Source organism: Myotis yumanensis, unplaced genomic scaffold, assembly GCF_028538775.1.
Source record: "Myotis yumanensis isolate MYYU_CA2020_CCGP unplaced genomic scaffold, mMyoYum1.0.hap1 SCAF_5, whole genome shotgun sequence".
Lineage (NCBI taxonomy): Eukaryota > Metazoa > Chordata > Mammalia > Chiroptera > Vespertilionidae > Myotis > Myotis yumanensis.
The window spans coordinates 15,820,156-15,836,967 of NW_027223756.1; the positions used below are offsets into that span (position 1 = coordinate 15,820,156).

At 42.6% G+C, this 16,812-nt stretch overlaps 1 protein-coding gene across 1 annotated transcript; it reads right to left on the reverse strand.

The window, feature by feature from the left end:
- Positions 1–1,085: 1,085 nt before the first annotated feature.
- LSM11 (LSM11, U7 small nuclear RNA associated) lies at positions 1,086–15,553 on the reverse strand. Its single transcript, XM_070414513.1, has 4 exons — positions 15,103–15,553; positions 8,580–8,719; positions 6,622–6,705; positions 1,086–6,004 (listed from the first exon to the last, which is right to left on the reverse strand). Exons 1-4 carry the CDS (start codon positions 15,551–15,553, stop codon positions 5,594–5,596), a joined length of 1,086 nt encoding a protein of 361 aa, XP_070270614.1. The 3' UTR covers positions 1,086–5,593.
- Between the last annotated feature and the right edge of the window lie 1,259 nt (positions 15,554–16,812).

Below are 16,812 nucleotides of genomic sequence, written 5' to 3' on the forward strand. Positions count from 1 at the left end.
TGATTATCTCAGTCCAGATTTGTGAGCATTTAACAATTAATTGCTGCAGTGATTGGAGATCTGGAGAGGCAGGTCCTTCTGGGACTTCTAGTTTCTAGTTAAGCCGTTCTCTTTAATCCACTGCCACCTAGTGGTAATTTAGCAGACCGAAAAAAAAGCTTTACTTTCATCCAAGGAGAGAATATAGTTGGGCAAGAAACTTTCTTTCCTTGACAGTCCTATCTAGAAAGCATAGGGGAAGAGTGATATATGTCATTCCACTGGCCTCCATTCTGCTGCCAATATTTAACTGTCACTATATATTTTAAATGTCAAGCTAGCTGATTCTTTCGCCTTTATTTTGATTAATGAGGACATTCTCATTTAATCAGGAATCTTTGAGGTACAAAACAAACAAGCAAGGCCAGAACTGGAGCATTTCTAACATCTTCAGTTGTTAGAAATTTCCTATATGTTAGCTGAGTCCAACATAGTAAATGGGGAACTGGGTCTTGATAGTTAACTTGAGTTTCCCTCTCTAAGAATCGAGATGATTTTTGTTTGTCCATCTTTCCAAGGTGACTCAGTTCTGGAAGCATACCGAGGAGATCAAGTAATCAGTGTGGCAAATCTTTGTGCAGTTCAACTTTCTGTACATGCACAGAGAAAAGCTGGTAGCAAATTCAGACATTTCTGGAAGCAGTGAGGATCGATTAATCAGATGTGGCAAAACAGTCAGAGGGGAGCAGTCGATGGTGACCTCAGTAGATCGTGAAGACAGTGGATTAATGCCAGTGAGCTATTATGTGGAATGAAATCACAGAGCAATTACCATTGCTTGGGGCTTAGAAGAGATAATTTGCAATGTGGGCCAAGTTTCTTTTCTAAGCATGAACGTCAAATAAACTTGGAAGAATAAAGCTACCTCAGGATAGAAATCTAGATATGTGTGCTTTGGTTAAAAAAAGAAGGAAAATAGAAGGGCGCAAGGTTACAACAATGACATTGCTGGAAATGTTTTAACTTTCTAGGTCAGTGTCTTCACTTGGTAGCAGACTTTCCTGCCTCCTCTCCCTTCCCCCAAAATCAACAGACAAAGCAGCCAGTACATTAATACAATCATATTTATTACAGCTTCCAGACTCCCATATGACACATATCTAAAGCAGAACATTGCAAACTGACGTTACTAGCAGCAATCCTCCCTAAACAGGAAGGGGTTAGGTGAACTTAATAATTAGGAGTAATTTCAAGACGAGATTATAAATCATGGTTTTTCATTTAGCAGCTGGTATATGAATAGAAAAACTATAAATTCATAGAGTCATCCAGATTTAGCCTTGTCTAAAAAAACAGTAAATATTTGCAGAGGGGTATTCCCAGGGTAGCCCAGAAGGTTATGTCTTTAGATGTCAGTAAATCACTTTTTAAGACATCACTTACTATCTGCTTTATTGCCAGGACAACAGAAAAAGAACTAGGCAGCTGCCCTAGAGCCTAGCTCACACAGAATTCAGTCAGATAATCATTGTTTAAATAATATCTGTTAAAAATTTTTAGATATATTTCCCCCACAGCTCAAAAAACATAACATCAGACATTTGCTCAAAGGACTAAAAATCAAAAGCAATTGCAATGTACTGGGAATAGCTTTTGTAGTTTTCCTGAGGGAGAGTTCCCATCTTTTCAGAGTGTTTTTAAAGGAGCACTAACTCTGGCTGCTTATCAGACTACTCTTTATTCTAAATAAATAAAAGACCAACTGAAGGTCTCAGGTGTACTTTCGCCCCCCTCGATCTCAGAATCATCCAAAGCCATTTCTTGACAGAGAGCTTTCATTTTTATTAGAGGAGTGCAAGAGAACTTACAAACATTTGAAAAACACTGAGAGTAAAGAAGGCCCAACCCTTCCTTGGAGCCCAGGAAACTGTGACAGGAACTCCAAAGGCTTATCTTAAACCCATCACTCAATTTGTCAGAAAGCAATGACAGACCACCCACCTTTGTAACACAAGCCCACATAAGATTTTCTTGCTTTATAATCACTAAGAAAACCCTTTTGGGAGTTACTGCCCTGAAAAACACAGGCTGATGGACAGAAGGGGTTGACTGCATTCTGTATCTGGCACAGGAAAAGAGAAATTAAAACAGTTGGAAAACCATTATATTTATTCCATGATACACTTATTTCATTATTTTACCCATGTCAGCTACTACAGGAACAGTGCAAACATAAATATAAATAACTACTCTTCATCAAGTTAGGGTCTATTTTTTCTCAAGGAATAGAAGCAGTACACCTAGTTTCCATAAGGCTTCTGAGGATTAAGAGCAGCTCATGGCTCATGACCTGACAATCTCTAAAGGTGCTTTTAGACTATTTCACCATGAAAACAGATGAACCCCTCTTGATTCACTAACAACTCATAGCAAGGACTCCTATCTAGACTTTAGTGTTAAAGGTTTCTAAGCTTTCTGGCTTGACATGCACAGAGAGCAGGCAGAGTACTGCTTAGACACTGCTAACTCTGGCTAACCATCTCACCAACTGCCCACCTCTTTCATAAGAGGTCTGTCTCTGAAAGGAAGCATAAATGCTTTCCAGATACTAAAATGAACAACCTAAAGTGCAAGTTCGCCTTGTGGTAGAGCAGTAGAATCATCTCTCTGTACAAAGAATGGCACACGAAACTATTCTGGGTGTAACAGCATATCTTCAATTTCTCAATCCCTTGTTCTTATCTAACAAAGCTGGAAACTCCTGAGAGGACCTCAACAAGTACACAGATAGGTATGCCCTGTGAAATGTCCGGAAAACACATTCCCATGTTTGGAGATTACTTTGAAGAACCAAAATGGATGTTCAAAAATAAGTACTATTCCTACCAAGTTTCCCAAATCCAAATCTCTGGGGAATACGAGAAACCAGTTTTGCTGACCTGCAGCAGCTCAGAGCCCCCTTCAGGTGGAGGGGCCCCCAGGTCTCTACCATTCTAGTGGTTACTGCCTCCTTTTCTCTCCTCTTGAGGAAGACATCAGTTGTTTCCATAGCAACTTACTATAATATCCTAGATGATCACATTTTTTGAGCAACATATACATTGTTAGGACCTATTTTTTCTTCCTTATGAAAAATTTCTCCAATAATAAAGAAAAAGGCTATTGATTTTTAAAAACTGACTTCTCTAAAAAAGTATGCTTTGCACAAAATAACACAATACTAGATAGTTCATTCATTCCAGGATCACTGTCCAAACCAAACAAATAAATGGGCATCTAAGACATATCACAGTTTTAAATTTTTCAGAGCCAGAATTATTAAGTTGGGTAGAAAAAAGCAGTAAATCAATCCTTACATGAATATATAAAAATTATATACAAACATTATGAAAACCAGCATTATGTAAAATAAATTAGGTTAGATTTAATCAGGCACTAGACTGAAATAGAAATTGATTATATTCCTTTTGATTCCAAATTTCTACTTTATTGGAAAAATCTAATATCCATTACAGCTTCTAGCTAAGGAACAAGAGGGCAGACAGATAGGACAGCCAAACAAGGGAGACTAGTAAAGAGGTAGAGGCAGGGGTGCCTGATGATTAAACAAGACAACTATTAATTGGGGAACTGAATTTTTAGACACATTATTTAGAAGAGATTAGACTGGCAGATTCCAAAGATGATGGTTCAAGTTTGTGATCTGGAACCTCTCTAAATATTTAGTACATCTTCTGTGGCTCTAAAAAACATATTTAAAATGCATTTTAAAATAAAAACAAACAAAACAATTTCTACAAATTCCCTTTTAGGGATGTGTTGTTTTTAGATGCTCATTCTCCCTTTGGTATTATCATACAAATCGATGAGAAATTCAGGGGAATCCTTTCTAAAAATGATCAGAAAGGGTAGGGGCTAGGATGTAGAGGAGCAGCAAAGAAATGTTATTCTCATCTTACTCAAGATATTCTTCTGAAACTCCCACTGTCCTTTAGGAGAAAGGAATGGAACATGGGAAATAGTTCCTGAAGATACCGCTGCCTTCTGATCACAGCAAGATCATACTTATGATACCTACAGAGATTACCCGCCTTGCTCATAAGCATTCTAACCAAACCATGAAGTAGAGTTAGTAAAATGACTCATGGTTCCTAAACATGCTTAGAGACTTTAAAATGCCTTCCTAAAATTCTTTGTCTCAGTGCTCCTGTGAGGTAGGTGTCTGATGGGCAAACACTGAGGCTCTCCTTTCATTATATGATGAGCCAGTGACCCATCTAGCAGAAGGACCAGGTATCTAAGTTACACAACAAATACAGCAGGGGAAATTTTTCTTTTCAAGCATTTTAACTAGTTAGCTATTTCTTATTTGTAATTTGAATATGAATTATCTAAAATAAAACATAAACTAACAAAACAAAACAAAAAAATTCAATGTTACCTAACAGTCTGTAGCCTATTCTGCACTGGTGACTGAGAAAGCATATAGCATGATTCAAGTAGTATTGGAGAGTGCTATGGTATTTCTGCTACTGAAGCTGGCTGTGAGTAAAGTGTCCCTTACAGACACACCTACTCGAGTTTGTAAGAACCTCTTTGGTCTGACACAGGGAATAAAACTACTGCTGCTGTCTCATGAAAACCATTCTGAAAGATATTCTACGTAAGACCAGCCCTGCCTGGAAAAGGGATTCTCAGCTGTATGGTGCATGTATATTACAGTGTTCATGCAGCACTCTTTGAAGACAGACTTGAAGGTCACAGTCTCTTGCCATAAAGCTTATAGGACAGGTCACAGAGAGGCAATACACAGGGTACATGCACTAGCACTATGCCACAGAAGTTAGAGAGAAAGACAAGAAGCCACCACACGAGCATCTTATAGTTCCACCTGGTATGTCATTCGCAGAAGTTACCTCTGGTAAGGGAAGACTGCTGAGGTCCCACATTCCTTTCCATAATAAGGAGAGGGACAAAAACAGGGCATTCATTGCTGGCTGCTTTAAGCATACCAACTTTTCAAATTTTGCCCTTACATAAATTGGTAGCTTTCTTAGATCTTATAGATACCCAAAGATAACAGATTACATTTCTTGATTAAGAGAGAATGGTGGAGAGCAAAATTCAACAGTCAGTTACAAGATGTCGGTGTAGGGTTCCAGGATAATTTATACTGCTACTCTTAGAATCAAATTCGTGGGTATTCCGAGTACTAGCTTTAAAATGAGATCATTCTTTTTGAGGTTTTTCTCCTCCACACTAAAGAGTCCATAGAGTCAACTTAATTCATACTATAACCCCTGATTCAAATGGAAGATCGTATATTTGGTCTGAGTGTCTGATGTATAGCATGATACCAAATCAGATGTGTGTCCTCATATGCAGCCTGGTATTACTGCTTTGATATTAATGCAAACAACCCACCCTCCCAAGGCCTGTCTCCCCTTCAGGGAGCTCATCTCCCAGAGAGCCCGAGCCTGGTTCTCTCCTCAACACATGCAGTACCAGAGGGGATCATTCCAACTCAGGGTTTCACTGGGATACTAGGATACAGCATAGCAGCAATTCATGCATTTTGTTTCTAAATACTAAAGCTCAAGTGAAGCAGAGTTGCTCACTGTGCAAGATGAACTAGCAAGACATTCTCGCCTCGAATGAAAATCTGATTTATGTGTCTAGTGAATACCTGTTGGTAATCTACTTTGGGCTTTCTCTTTTTCTTACGGGACTGGCCCCTAGAGAGGGTAGTAGCTCTGGAAAAGGTACCTCCCACACTAGACCCTTCTGTCCGAATAGTCCTCCCTGACAGCTCTGACCTGGACTCCTCCCTTGTAGATGCCTGCAGGGAAGATGGGACGGAGCGGGAATGTTTGCGTGAGCCCCGGTCAGTGTCTTCTCTTCCCCACACTGAGGCTACCTTCCAAGTGGATGTCTGGGAGTATCTGGACAGAGTGGAGTCTTCAACTGCAGACTTAGAATCTGCCTCCTTCTTGGAGGAATCTTGAAGTTTTAGTCGATCAAATAGCTATAAGGAAAGCAAAGACAAATATTAGCCTTAAACATCCCTCTTTCAATATACAAGGAAAAAAAGAACAGATTCCTCAATTATGCTCTGTGGACAACTTGCTTCACAATTTTTAAAAAGTTAGTAATGAATTTTTTATTTCTACCTATAACTCAGATAAATCAGTAAGTGTGTCAAGAGAAAAGGCACCTTATTTCTACAGGGTAAAACAGAAAGACTTTTAAGCCTTATAAAAGGTAACTTGTTGCTCAAATAATATGCAGGTCTGAAGCAGAAACTCATTTGAAATTAGAAGAATGCATGAGAAGAGAGACTAAGGAAGACCTTGGTCTAGGCCAGTGGTCGGCAAACTGCGGCTTGCGAACCACATGCGGCTCTTTGGCCCCTTGAGTGTGGCCACGAAGTTTCAATTGCACTGTACGTGCACGCCTGCAGGTGGTATTTTGTGGAAGAGCCACACTCAAGGGGCCGCAGTTTGCCGACCACTGGTCTAGGCATACCTGGTTGACAGCACCAGGGCTTTCCCACTATGAAACACTGGTCACTGGGCTCAGTGATCTTAATTCCTAAGCCTGAAAGCATGCTGGGTACTCAAGAAGTCAGGAGAAATTGCCTACCCTCGTGAGAGTCAGTGAAGAATCCCGCTCATATGCTTTGCCTAGAACAGGCTTTCGGTAGGTCTCATCCACATCAGTAAGTGCCTAGAGAAACAGCCCAAAGGGGGGGAAATGAGGTGGAGTTAAAAATATTATCTTTATAGCTTTCAGGAAAAAAATTTTAAGGCAGAATAACATCTAATTGTAGTAGAATTAAACTTAAGTGAAGCAGCTCTTGGGCAGGAAAAAAAAGGTAATACCCGGCCCCCTCTGAGTAGAATTTCCAAGTGGCCTATGACCACATAAGACAAGTTTCTTCTGTGGTAAGGGGCCTTTATGGCTGCACAGAAGTTCTTACATTTCACTGCTCATAAATATCCAGGAAGCTTATTAAAGTGTGAATCCTAGGCTACTACTCTCCTAGAGATTCAGATTCAATAGGTCTGGGATGAAGCCCAGGAACTTTCCGTTTTAACCAGAAACCCCAGGTGATTCTGGTGCAGGTAGCTTTAGGCCATGTTTTGAGAAACACTCTACTGCATCTTTTCCCTTTCCAGTTTCTATGTTTTGTGACAGCAATTAACAGAGACTGACCAGAGTTACAGACTGAATTGCTGATGAATTCTCACCAGTGAGAGATCAACTGCACAGGACAGCTGTTAGGATCAAATGAGATCGTGTATGAGAAGTTACTTTGAAAAGTGTAAATCACCATACAAGTATAAGCTGACAGTATTATTATTACCAGCACTCTCACTACATATGTTCTCTTAAATCCTTTTCCTTCAAAGGTAAAATTATAATAATAAAAAAAATTCTTACATTTTAGAGGTGAGAAAACTGAGCCTCAGAGAAATTACCTTGCCTAGAGTCACACAGTTACCAAGTGGTAAAGCTAGGATTAAAACCAGGGTTTCCGATGTCAGAAAGATATATACTAAAGTCCTGGTACTTCCACTTACTAGGAGTGTGATCTGTACTAATCTTCCAAAATCTGTAGCCTCAATTCCTTCATTTGTGAAATGGAACAACCTACAATTCATTCATTGAGATAATATATGTAAAGTTCTTAGTATAGTATCTGGCACATACCAAGTGCTTGGTACACATTAGCAACTATTATTATTATCCAGGGGAATGCATGGATGGAGATAAAGCATAAGGAAAAGTTGGAGATGAACGACCATATGGAAAAGAAACACTAGAAAGCCTGGTGGCTCCTATTTTAACAGCCCCACAGTTAAAATTCTGTTTTTCCCTCCCTCCCAAATTTGCAAGGCAAAATTCTTTGGAGATTGACATTGCTATAATACATCCCTACTTTTCTTCAAATATCTAGTAAACAGTAAGCCTCTAGGAGGCTAGGAGTGTGTGGTACACTCCTTCATAAGGAAATACCATGTAAATTATCTTGCTTATTAATATGTCTGTTCCCCTTCTATCCATGTATATCTTCAAAAAACAGTAGCGTGGATGTTTCTTTCTGAAACTTCTGTACTTAGCACTGTGCCCAGCCAAAGTGAAACATAAATATTTTTAATAGGAAATCAATATAAAATTGCTAAACAGATGAAATAAGTAATTATTGCTTAAGGCTGGGTGTCTCAATCTTGGCTAAAAACATTCTGCACTGGATAATTTGTTGTTGTTGGGGGTGTCTATGTATTGGAGGACATGCAGCAGAATCCATGGCCTCTACCCACTAGATGCCGTAACACCCTAGCCCACAGTTGTGATAATAAAAAAAATGTCCCCCGAGGGAAAGAAAGGCAAAATCACCCCTCCTGAAAGCCACAGCCTTAAGGAAAAGGAAGCAATAAAAGAAACTTTTTTTGTTATTTCTCAAGAAAGTGTAGATTCTAGTTCTTCTGGGAAGTTATTCTACAGGTTTCACTGAATAAGGTTACTCAGGATCTTTAGATTTATAAAAGATTTAATCCCCAAGAGGTTCTCCAGCCCCCTAAGGAGGGTTTAATTACCATATTCCAGAACTTGTCAAATGCAACGAGGAAGCCTGTGCAGACGCCCCGAAGTCCCTTGAAAGTGCGGATGTGAACATTCACCTTCACCCCCTCCCGGATACAACGATGGAGTTCACCCAGAGGGCTGCCTTCGTGCACTGAAACGAGAGAAGAATAGTTACATCGCATGAACATATGCTCTCATTCCCAGAAGTAACAACCAAGACCACCCATCCATCTCCAGCAATACGAGGCAGCATAGTGCAGTGGAAACCTCACTGTGGGAACAGGAAGGCCCACTGGGCAATATGGCTGTCAATGGGCAACACACATTAAATGAGACAAGATTCATAATGTGGATAAACCGTCTGAACGGCTATCATCTAAAAGTTTCACCTCTATATATCCCATGGCCTAAGCCATTGACTCAGATGCATCATCATTTAAAACTTTTTGGGCAAAAAAGAAATACCACATTAAATATACATAGCAGCTAGATTCTTCTCAGTTCTGTGTCTGTTAAGACAACTTTTTTCAGGATAATTCTCATGAACGACGTATCCAGTGTAAGCCTCCCAAAGAACCAAAAATCTTGCTCATATGTTTAAAGAAAATAAATTGTGTAACACATCTGCCCTTAAACACATGTAACGCTCCAAGAGAGAACAGCCTTTAGGCTCCCCAGTCTCAGCTACTACACGCATGAGCTCTCTGGAGCCACTAGTGTTTCAATGGACATCACCTTCACACTGGCACTCAGACACCTGCTTGTATTCCAAGCCTTGCTGGGGTAAAGGCAAGGCTGAGCATCTGGTTCCTATGAGACTGCTGATGAACATCATTAAAAAGAGCAGCATGATAATTCATAAGAAGAATGCTGGGATTATAATGTCAGCCTTTACTATGATGGATTCTGTTTTTCAGAGCTTGGGAGCAGGTATGAATTTTATTTTTATTACTTTATGTTAACCTTCACAATATTCTGATATATATATCATTCCAAAAGAAAAATCATATACATACACATACTCTCTCACACTCATGCATATAGAGTCTCTGTTTTTCCCTTCCTCCCAAATTTGCAAGGCAAAATTCTTTGGAGATTGCCATTGATAGTAAATAAACAAAAAAAATCACTCTCTGTTTTATTTCTAGTGGCATAAAATAGAACAGTCCTGCACTTCAGTTTGGATAACTAAGTTAACCACGCTTTTTAAAAAAATATATATATATTTTTTATTGATTTTAGAGAGGAAGGAAGATTGAAAGAGATCAAAACATCAATGATGAGAGAGAATCATCAATTAGCTGCCTCCTGCATGCCCCCTACTGGAGATCAAGCCTGCAACCAGGCATATGCCCTGACTAGAAATCAAACTGTTTCCTCCTGGTTCATAGGTCAATTCTCAACCACTGAACCATACCGGCCGGGCTAGGTTGGTTACTCTTGACTTCCTTATTCTTCATTCATGGATGCGCTTATAAATGATGGCAGTGATAAATAAAAGAAAATACTCTTGGAAGAAAGTGACTTAAGAGATAAGTAGGAGCTTATGTCAGACTAAAGATTCAGCAAGAAGGCACAGGTGGAGCAGAGTGACAGAAACAGCAGCCTTGGAAAGAAACGTGAGAACCTTGGTCTAACCTTCATCATCTACCCTTCCTCTAGCAATATCCTAAAATTATTTGCACTTTTCATATTTAAGGGGGTATGTGTATGTATACATGTATCTGGATATGTGTTACAGACTGTGTTAAAGCCAGCACTGTAAACAACATTTAGGTCATTATCACTAGTTGTGTGACCTTGGTGAGTGACTTTCTCTCTACAAGTCTGAGTTTCCTCATTTATAAAATGAAGTTAGATGGTTAGTTAGTTTCTAGATTCCAGAATAAATCTCTATAATTCAATGTCTTAGAAAGTGATTACAATGCCTGCATTTACTCCCTTTGCCTATATACATACGCTGCCCCCCCTTACCCCCATACACATATGTGTTTCCACAAAGAGAAGACCATTCTTTTTCTAACTTGGAAAAAAATAGGATACCACTTCCCTCACACCCCCAAATCAAAAAGAAAAGACAAGCTTGTATCTTAACAACAGTCTCTTATTCTAATGGCAAATGGTAAACTCGGGTCTTCAACTCTCACATCTGTGTCTTTCTCTTGATTTTTTTTTTCTTTCAAAAATTTAATAAGGTGTAATTCCAGGAAGCATTTCTCTCCTTCTGTGATCAAAAGTGCAACACTAGCACCACCTATCGGAGCAAATTGTCAAGGCAAAAATGAGCTCTGCATTCTGAATCAGAACGTACATTCTGAATCTCTTTCCAGCAGTCTCTGTAACAAATTCCAAATAGATATGAGCTAAGCTTATAAAAACTTAATATGACCAAAGGGAGAGAAAAAAAGCCTCATTTTTGCAGGACTGTTTTCTTCCAAATCCTCCTCCCTTTCCATAGCCACTATGCTTGGGCCACACCCTTCCAAGTCCAGGTCATTTTTAACTCCACTCTTACTTCTCTCTGCTCTCGGCAATCACAAAACTCAGACAATAGATTCTCAGTAACTAAGACCTTTCTCCCTCCACAACCAATCACATCATTATCATCACTGTCACCATCATTATCACAAATTACTGAACCCTCAGTGAGGGCCATGCCCTGTGCTAAGTTTAACTTTATGTACATTATTTTACTTAATCCTCACAACTAACACATAGGTACTCTTATTTCCTCTCATTCTATAAATGTGGAAACCAAGGCTCAAAAAAGTTTAAATAATTTGCTCAAAGTTACTTACCTAGTAAACAGCTGAGCCAACAGTCAATGTCAGGTTACATGTATCCCGACCTAGAGCTTTTAATTATGACTAACAGTGATTTTTAACTTTCACTGAGAATTTCCCTATATGCTAAGGAAGATTACTGTTGTAAATGCTTTAAATGTGTTAACTAATTTAAACCTCACAACAATAGGTGGATTCTATCATTGTACTCATTTCCCAGATGAGGAAATTGAGGCCCTCAAGAGTTTAACACATTTCGTACCGCATAGAAATCTCTAAGACATACGCCAGGGACCGCACGTTTTTGGGCAAACTGCACGTTATTTAAATCATCATAACTACAGATCATAATGCACTTTAGGTGTTGTTTTTCAATAATTACAACATTTTTATTTACAAAAACAATTAAACAAAGTTCCTAGTACTTTTTTAACGTATGGTACTGTGTAAAACATTTTCTAAAAGCACCAGGAACTTGAAGACGAAGACTATTCGAATGACCAAAATACAATGTAACTGCAATGCTTTATGGGTTCGTGCAATTATATAGTTTTTCGTAGATTGACCTGCACGGTTTCCACCAATGAGATCGCTTCATTCGATGTGGACAAGACAGTGTGTTGATATCTAAGGTCCATAACAGAAGGCGCGAGAAACACGAGAAAGCTCGTGAGCGGTACAAAAGGTGTTAAGTAACTTGCCTAAACCAGAACAGCTACAAAGTGGAGGAGCCAGTATTCCGACGTAGACAGTAAAACTGTGTTCTACTCTACCCCCAAATAACTTTACTACTAGAAACTTAGCTCCTAGAAACATTTGCCCTAAAAGTGCTTTTGCTTAAGAAAATACACCATGGTTCTCACGCTCTATCATCACAAAGTCGAACAAAAGAAATCTTTGGTTTGGCTCAACACATTCTAGCAACATATCCCTCTCTGAACCCAAATTCCATTCTCTTTGCTTTGGACACAAATCCTCTGCCTCATATATGCAGCATCCTCCACACAACAAAAACAAGCAAGCATTACAATGTACTCTCCTCTTCCCTCTCCTGAGACTAGCATAATGGGTAAGCACATACCCGGAGTTGGACAAACCCGGGATTCTCAGCTGCAAACTAACCAGTTATGTGACGCTAGGCAGGTAATAACTGAGACTCGGTTTCTTCATCTATAAAGTTGTTTCTAAGGGTAAAATGAAATATAATGCATCTAAAGCCGTAGTTCTCAACCTTGGCTGCACATTAGAATCACCTGGGAATCTTTTTAAAATCCTGGTTTCTGGGCCTCATCCTCCGGAAATTCTGTTTCTTTGTTACTAATGTTGTGGCCCCACCCCATAACAAAGAAACAGAATTTCCAGAGGATGCGGCCCAGATATCAGGATTTTAAAAAGATTCCCAGGTGATTCTAATGTGCAGCCAAGGTTGAGAACCACTGATCTAAAGGGCTTAGCAAAGTGTATAGCACATATGTGCTCAATAACAGTAAGTATAATTAGCAACACTAAAATTATCACCTGACTTACAAAGGGGCATGAGGAAACTTTTGGGGTGATGGAATTATTCTGTATCATGATTGTGGAGATTTCAAAACTCACTTTAAAAGGTTGTATTCTGCCAAAACTGGTTTGGCTCAGTGGATAAAGCGTTGGCCTGCGGAATGAAAGGTCCCGGGTTCGATTCCGGTCAAGGGCATGTACCTTGGTTGCGGGCACATCCCCAGTGGGGGATGTGCAGGAGGCAGCTGATCGATGTTTCTCTCTCATCGATGTTTCTAACTCTCTATATCTCTCCCTTCCTCTCTGTAAAAAATCAATAAAATATATTTAAAAAATAAATAAAATAAAAGGTTGTATTCTGCTATATGTAAATTACACCTCAATAGCCTGATTTTCAAATACAGTGGGGCCTTGACTTACGAGTTTAATTCGTTCCAAGACCAAGCTCCTCATGAGCTCGTTAACTCAAATTACTCTGTCAATTCAAAGCAAAAAATCCACCGAGAGAGACAGCTGGTATCTCAAAAAACTCGTTAGTCAGGACGTAAGTCAAGGCCCCACTGTAATTACTGTTAATCCAAAATCATGCCCCTCTTTAATTTCAAGACCTAAAGCTTACCTCTTATAGGAACTCTTTCTTGAATAAATCTAATCCTCACCCATGCTGGGGGGTGGTGGTGGGGGTGTTGGTTTGCTTCTATTGTTGTTTTTGCTTTCTGAAGGTCAGCAACCCTGTGTGATGCCCACCCACCTCTATCATGTACACCCCACTGTTTCCAGGGGCCTGATTAAAATTTTCAGTGCCTAGGGCACAATCTCTGAGACCTTGACTCCAGGCATATATTTTATAGTGGGAAGTCGACAAAGCTGGTCTTCACACTGTCAGAATAGTACAGCAAAGTGCTCCGCAGGTAAAGGTAAAGCCGCCCACCACACAGAAATATTTCTTTTCCTTGACAATCTTGGTAGCCAAGCAATTAACTGGCAAAATGGAAACGAATGTTACACGCTGAGTCTGATGTGGCAAAAAGTAGAGGCAAAATCGGGTCCCCCAAACTACCCTTATTTTAAGAACATGAAACTCCATCTTTGTGTTGCTGCTGGACAAGCAAGCTGGGGTGAACCCTAATCGTGGGCAGGGATGTTCCGCACGGTGCATCATCTGACAAAGGCACCCCTAACAGCTCACCGATTATCAGGATGTCTCTCCCTTGACAAACACATTTCTAGGAATAAAACAACATATACCCCTGCTTAGCACAATCCCCCATTCCAAAGGCAGGGAGTGACTTAATAATGTCACCATTTCGCTATCAGGGTACAGATGCTCTGAGTGGCTAAGTAGGTCACTGCATTCACGGGGCAAATGTCAGAACGGCTTGCCAGACGACAAGAGATATATAACCCTGGGCTGTTTTTATTCTGCCTATAGGAGACCTACCTCGCACAGGAGCAGCCTCTGCTGTTTACAGCGTTCCTCTGGGGATCTATTAGGAAATTCCCCCGAGCCACTTACACCTTCAGAACTTAAAATAACCTGCGCTCGTGGTAATGAGCGCCTGACAGACACAGCCCTGCGCCCAGCCCAGCAGAGCGGCTGTCACACGGTGCGTGTCTCGGCGGCACTGTGCCTGCTGCATTCCAGCACGTGCGATCTGGCAACGCGAGCGTGTGTGTGCCGACACCCTGCAAATCCTTCTCCTGCTGGGAGCGCCCCAGAAGGAGCCGTTACTTGATGTGCCCTCGGAACAGACCTCCCCACACGCCATCCCGCCATCCCCACCGCCCTCCCCCCCCCCCCCCGACCATTCCTCCCCCAGCACTGGCTATGCACCACCTCCGCCGTCCTTGGTCCCCGAGACGAGACCTCTCGTCGCGCCTGCAAACCCGCCCGACGCGGTCCGGGCCCGCCGCCTCTGCAGACCCCGCCCCTCCTGCGGATCCTCTCGGCAGGCCCCTCATCCCCTCTCCCCCGAGCTGCTTCCGTGGGCCCCGCCGCCTCTGCAGACGGACACCCGTTCCCTACGCCCACCCTCCCCCGGCTCCTCGGGGCCTCTACAGCCTTCTCCACTGCCCCGCGGCTCCTGCAGACCCTCCATTCCTGCAGACCACCGCCCCATTTCCCGCATCACTCCAGCAAACCCCCCGCTGTCCGCCCCCCTGTCGCTATCTCCGCACACCTGCCCCGAGACCCTCCCCCTAACAGGCCCAGCCCCTATCGTCCCTCAAAGGCCCCGCCGGCCGGACTCACAGGGCATTCGCGTGAGCACGTTGCGCGGCGCCCTCCGGCCCCGGCCCGGGGCGCGGCGGCTCTCCCTGTCGGCCGCGTCCCCTTCCTTCTTAACCACCATGAGGCGGCGAAGGCGCTCGATGCGCTCGGGGTCCGGGGCGGGGGCGTCCCGGCGGCGGCGAGTCCTGCTCGAGGGTCCGGCGGCGGCGGGGGCCCCCGGAGCCGGGTCCGCGCCCCGCGCCCGCCCGCGCCCGCGCCCGCCCCGGCAGCCGGTCCTGAGGAAGGTCTCGTAGGCGGCCACGTTGTTGAAGCAGGGCGCGTTGGGGTAGGGGATGGGGGGCAGGCGCGGCGCGTACAGGGCCAGCAGCGGGTCGAAGCGGTCGGAGTTGACATCCAGGCGCGGGCTGGGCGGGCGCGCGGGGCTGCCGGCGCCGGGCGACCTCGCCCCCCACTCCCGCTCCCGCTCCTCCATGTTTGAAAGGCCCGCAAGCGGAGGCCGATGGGAAGAAGGAGCGGGGCCGCCAGAGGGCGGCACTGCGCAGCCGCGGGGCGGGGTCGCACTGCGCCGGCGCAGCCGCCGGAGGGCGCACCGGTCCGTGGTCCGCTTCGCCGGGGGCGTGGCGTGCGGCTGCGGCTCGCCAGGGCCGGCCCCGCCCCCTCAGGGCCTTAGCGGGCGGGTGACAGGTTAACCTGCTTTAATGCAGTTTCCCCATCTGTGTCATGATCTAGGGCAGCGGTTCTCAACCTTGGCTGCGCATTAGAATCACCTGGGAATCTTTTTAAAATCCTGACATCTGGGCCTCATGCTCTGGAAATTCTGTTTCTTTGTTAGGGGGTGGGGGCCACAACATTAGTAACAAAGAAACAGAATTTCTGGAGGATGAGGCCCAGAAATCAGGATTTTTAAAAAGATTCCCAGGTGATTCTAATGTGCAGCCAAGGTTGAGAACCACTGTTCTAGGATGTTTGTTAATACTCCAGATTCCCGGGGCCAGCGTATTAACAAACTCCCCAGGCGTTTCTCTGCTCTCATGAGCTGGCGGGTAGAGGGCAAGGAATGTCCCAATTTGCTTTCATGCTGAGTACCACTCAAATGACTTAGCTTTTCTGAATCTTTACATTCTCATCTGAAACATAACAGAAATAGTACCTACGTCCTAGAATTGTCCTAAGAAGGAAGATATAGTGCATATGGAGTGCATAATAAATGCTCTATGAATGTTAGCTAATATTGGTTAAGTGCAGAGTGAAATCATTTAGAGTGGATAGATCCCAGTCATCCATTTCCTACATCCTATTCAAGAAGTAATTTGCACTAACACCAGGAACCTTAGTATTAAAGAAAATTCATTATATCACTGATTTTCTGAACATTGCTAAGCAACTGGAGGAAATGATCCAGCTCTTGTAAACCAGGACGATGGAGGATTTACAAGATTGGTTGTACTTCATAGCCCCTGCTCTGCAAAACGTTTTTTTGGTATTAAAATGATAGTCTGCACTAAAGGCCCAGGTATTAATCATTCCCTCATCCAGTAGAGATAAGATATTCCAGTCACCTACAGGCCACAAAAATCTGCCACTAGTCCCCGAAACTATTAACTAGTATTAACTCTATACCAGCTGCTTTTGTGTATATCTTAAAGTTTCTTTAGCTTTGGAAAGGAAGCCCAAGAGAACACTATTCTCTTAGCAAGATGAAAACGAATATAAAACTGCAATGTACATTGG

Bases quoted from the DNA above. Each gene is read 5' to 3' on its own strand.
- LSM11 (XM_070414513.1), bottom strand. From the start codon at position 15,553: ATGGAGGAGCGGGAGCGGGAGTGGGGGGCGAGGTCGCCCGGCGCCGGC. The intron at 8,720-15,102 runs GTGAGTCCGGCC...CTCTCGTTTCAG, and splicing joins CGTGCTCACGCGAATGCCCT to TGCACGAAGGCAGCCCTCTG. The intron at 6,706-8,579 runs GTAATTAAACCC...CTGTTTCTCTAG, and splicing joins TTGACAAGTTCTGGAATATG to GCACTTACTGATGTGGATGA.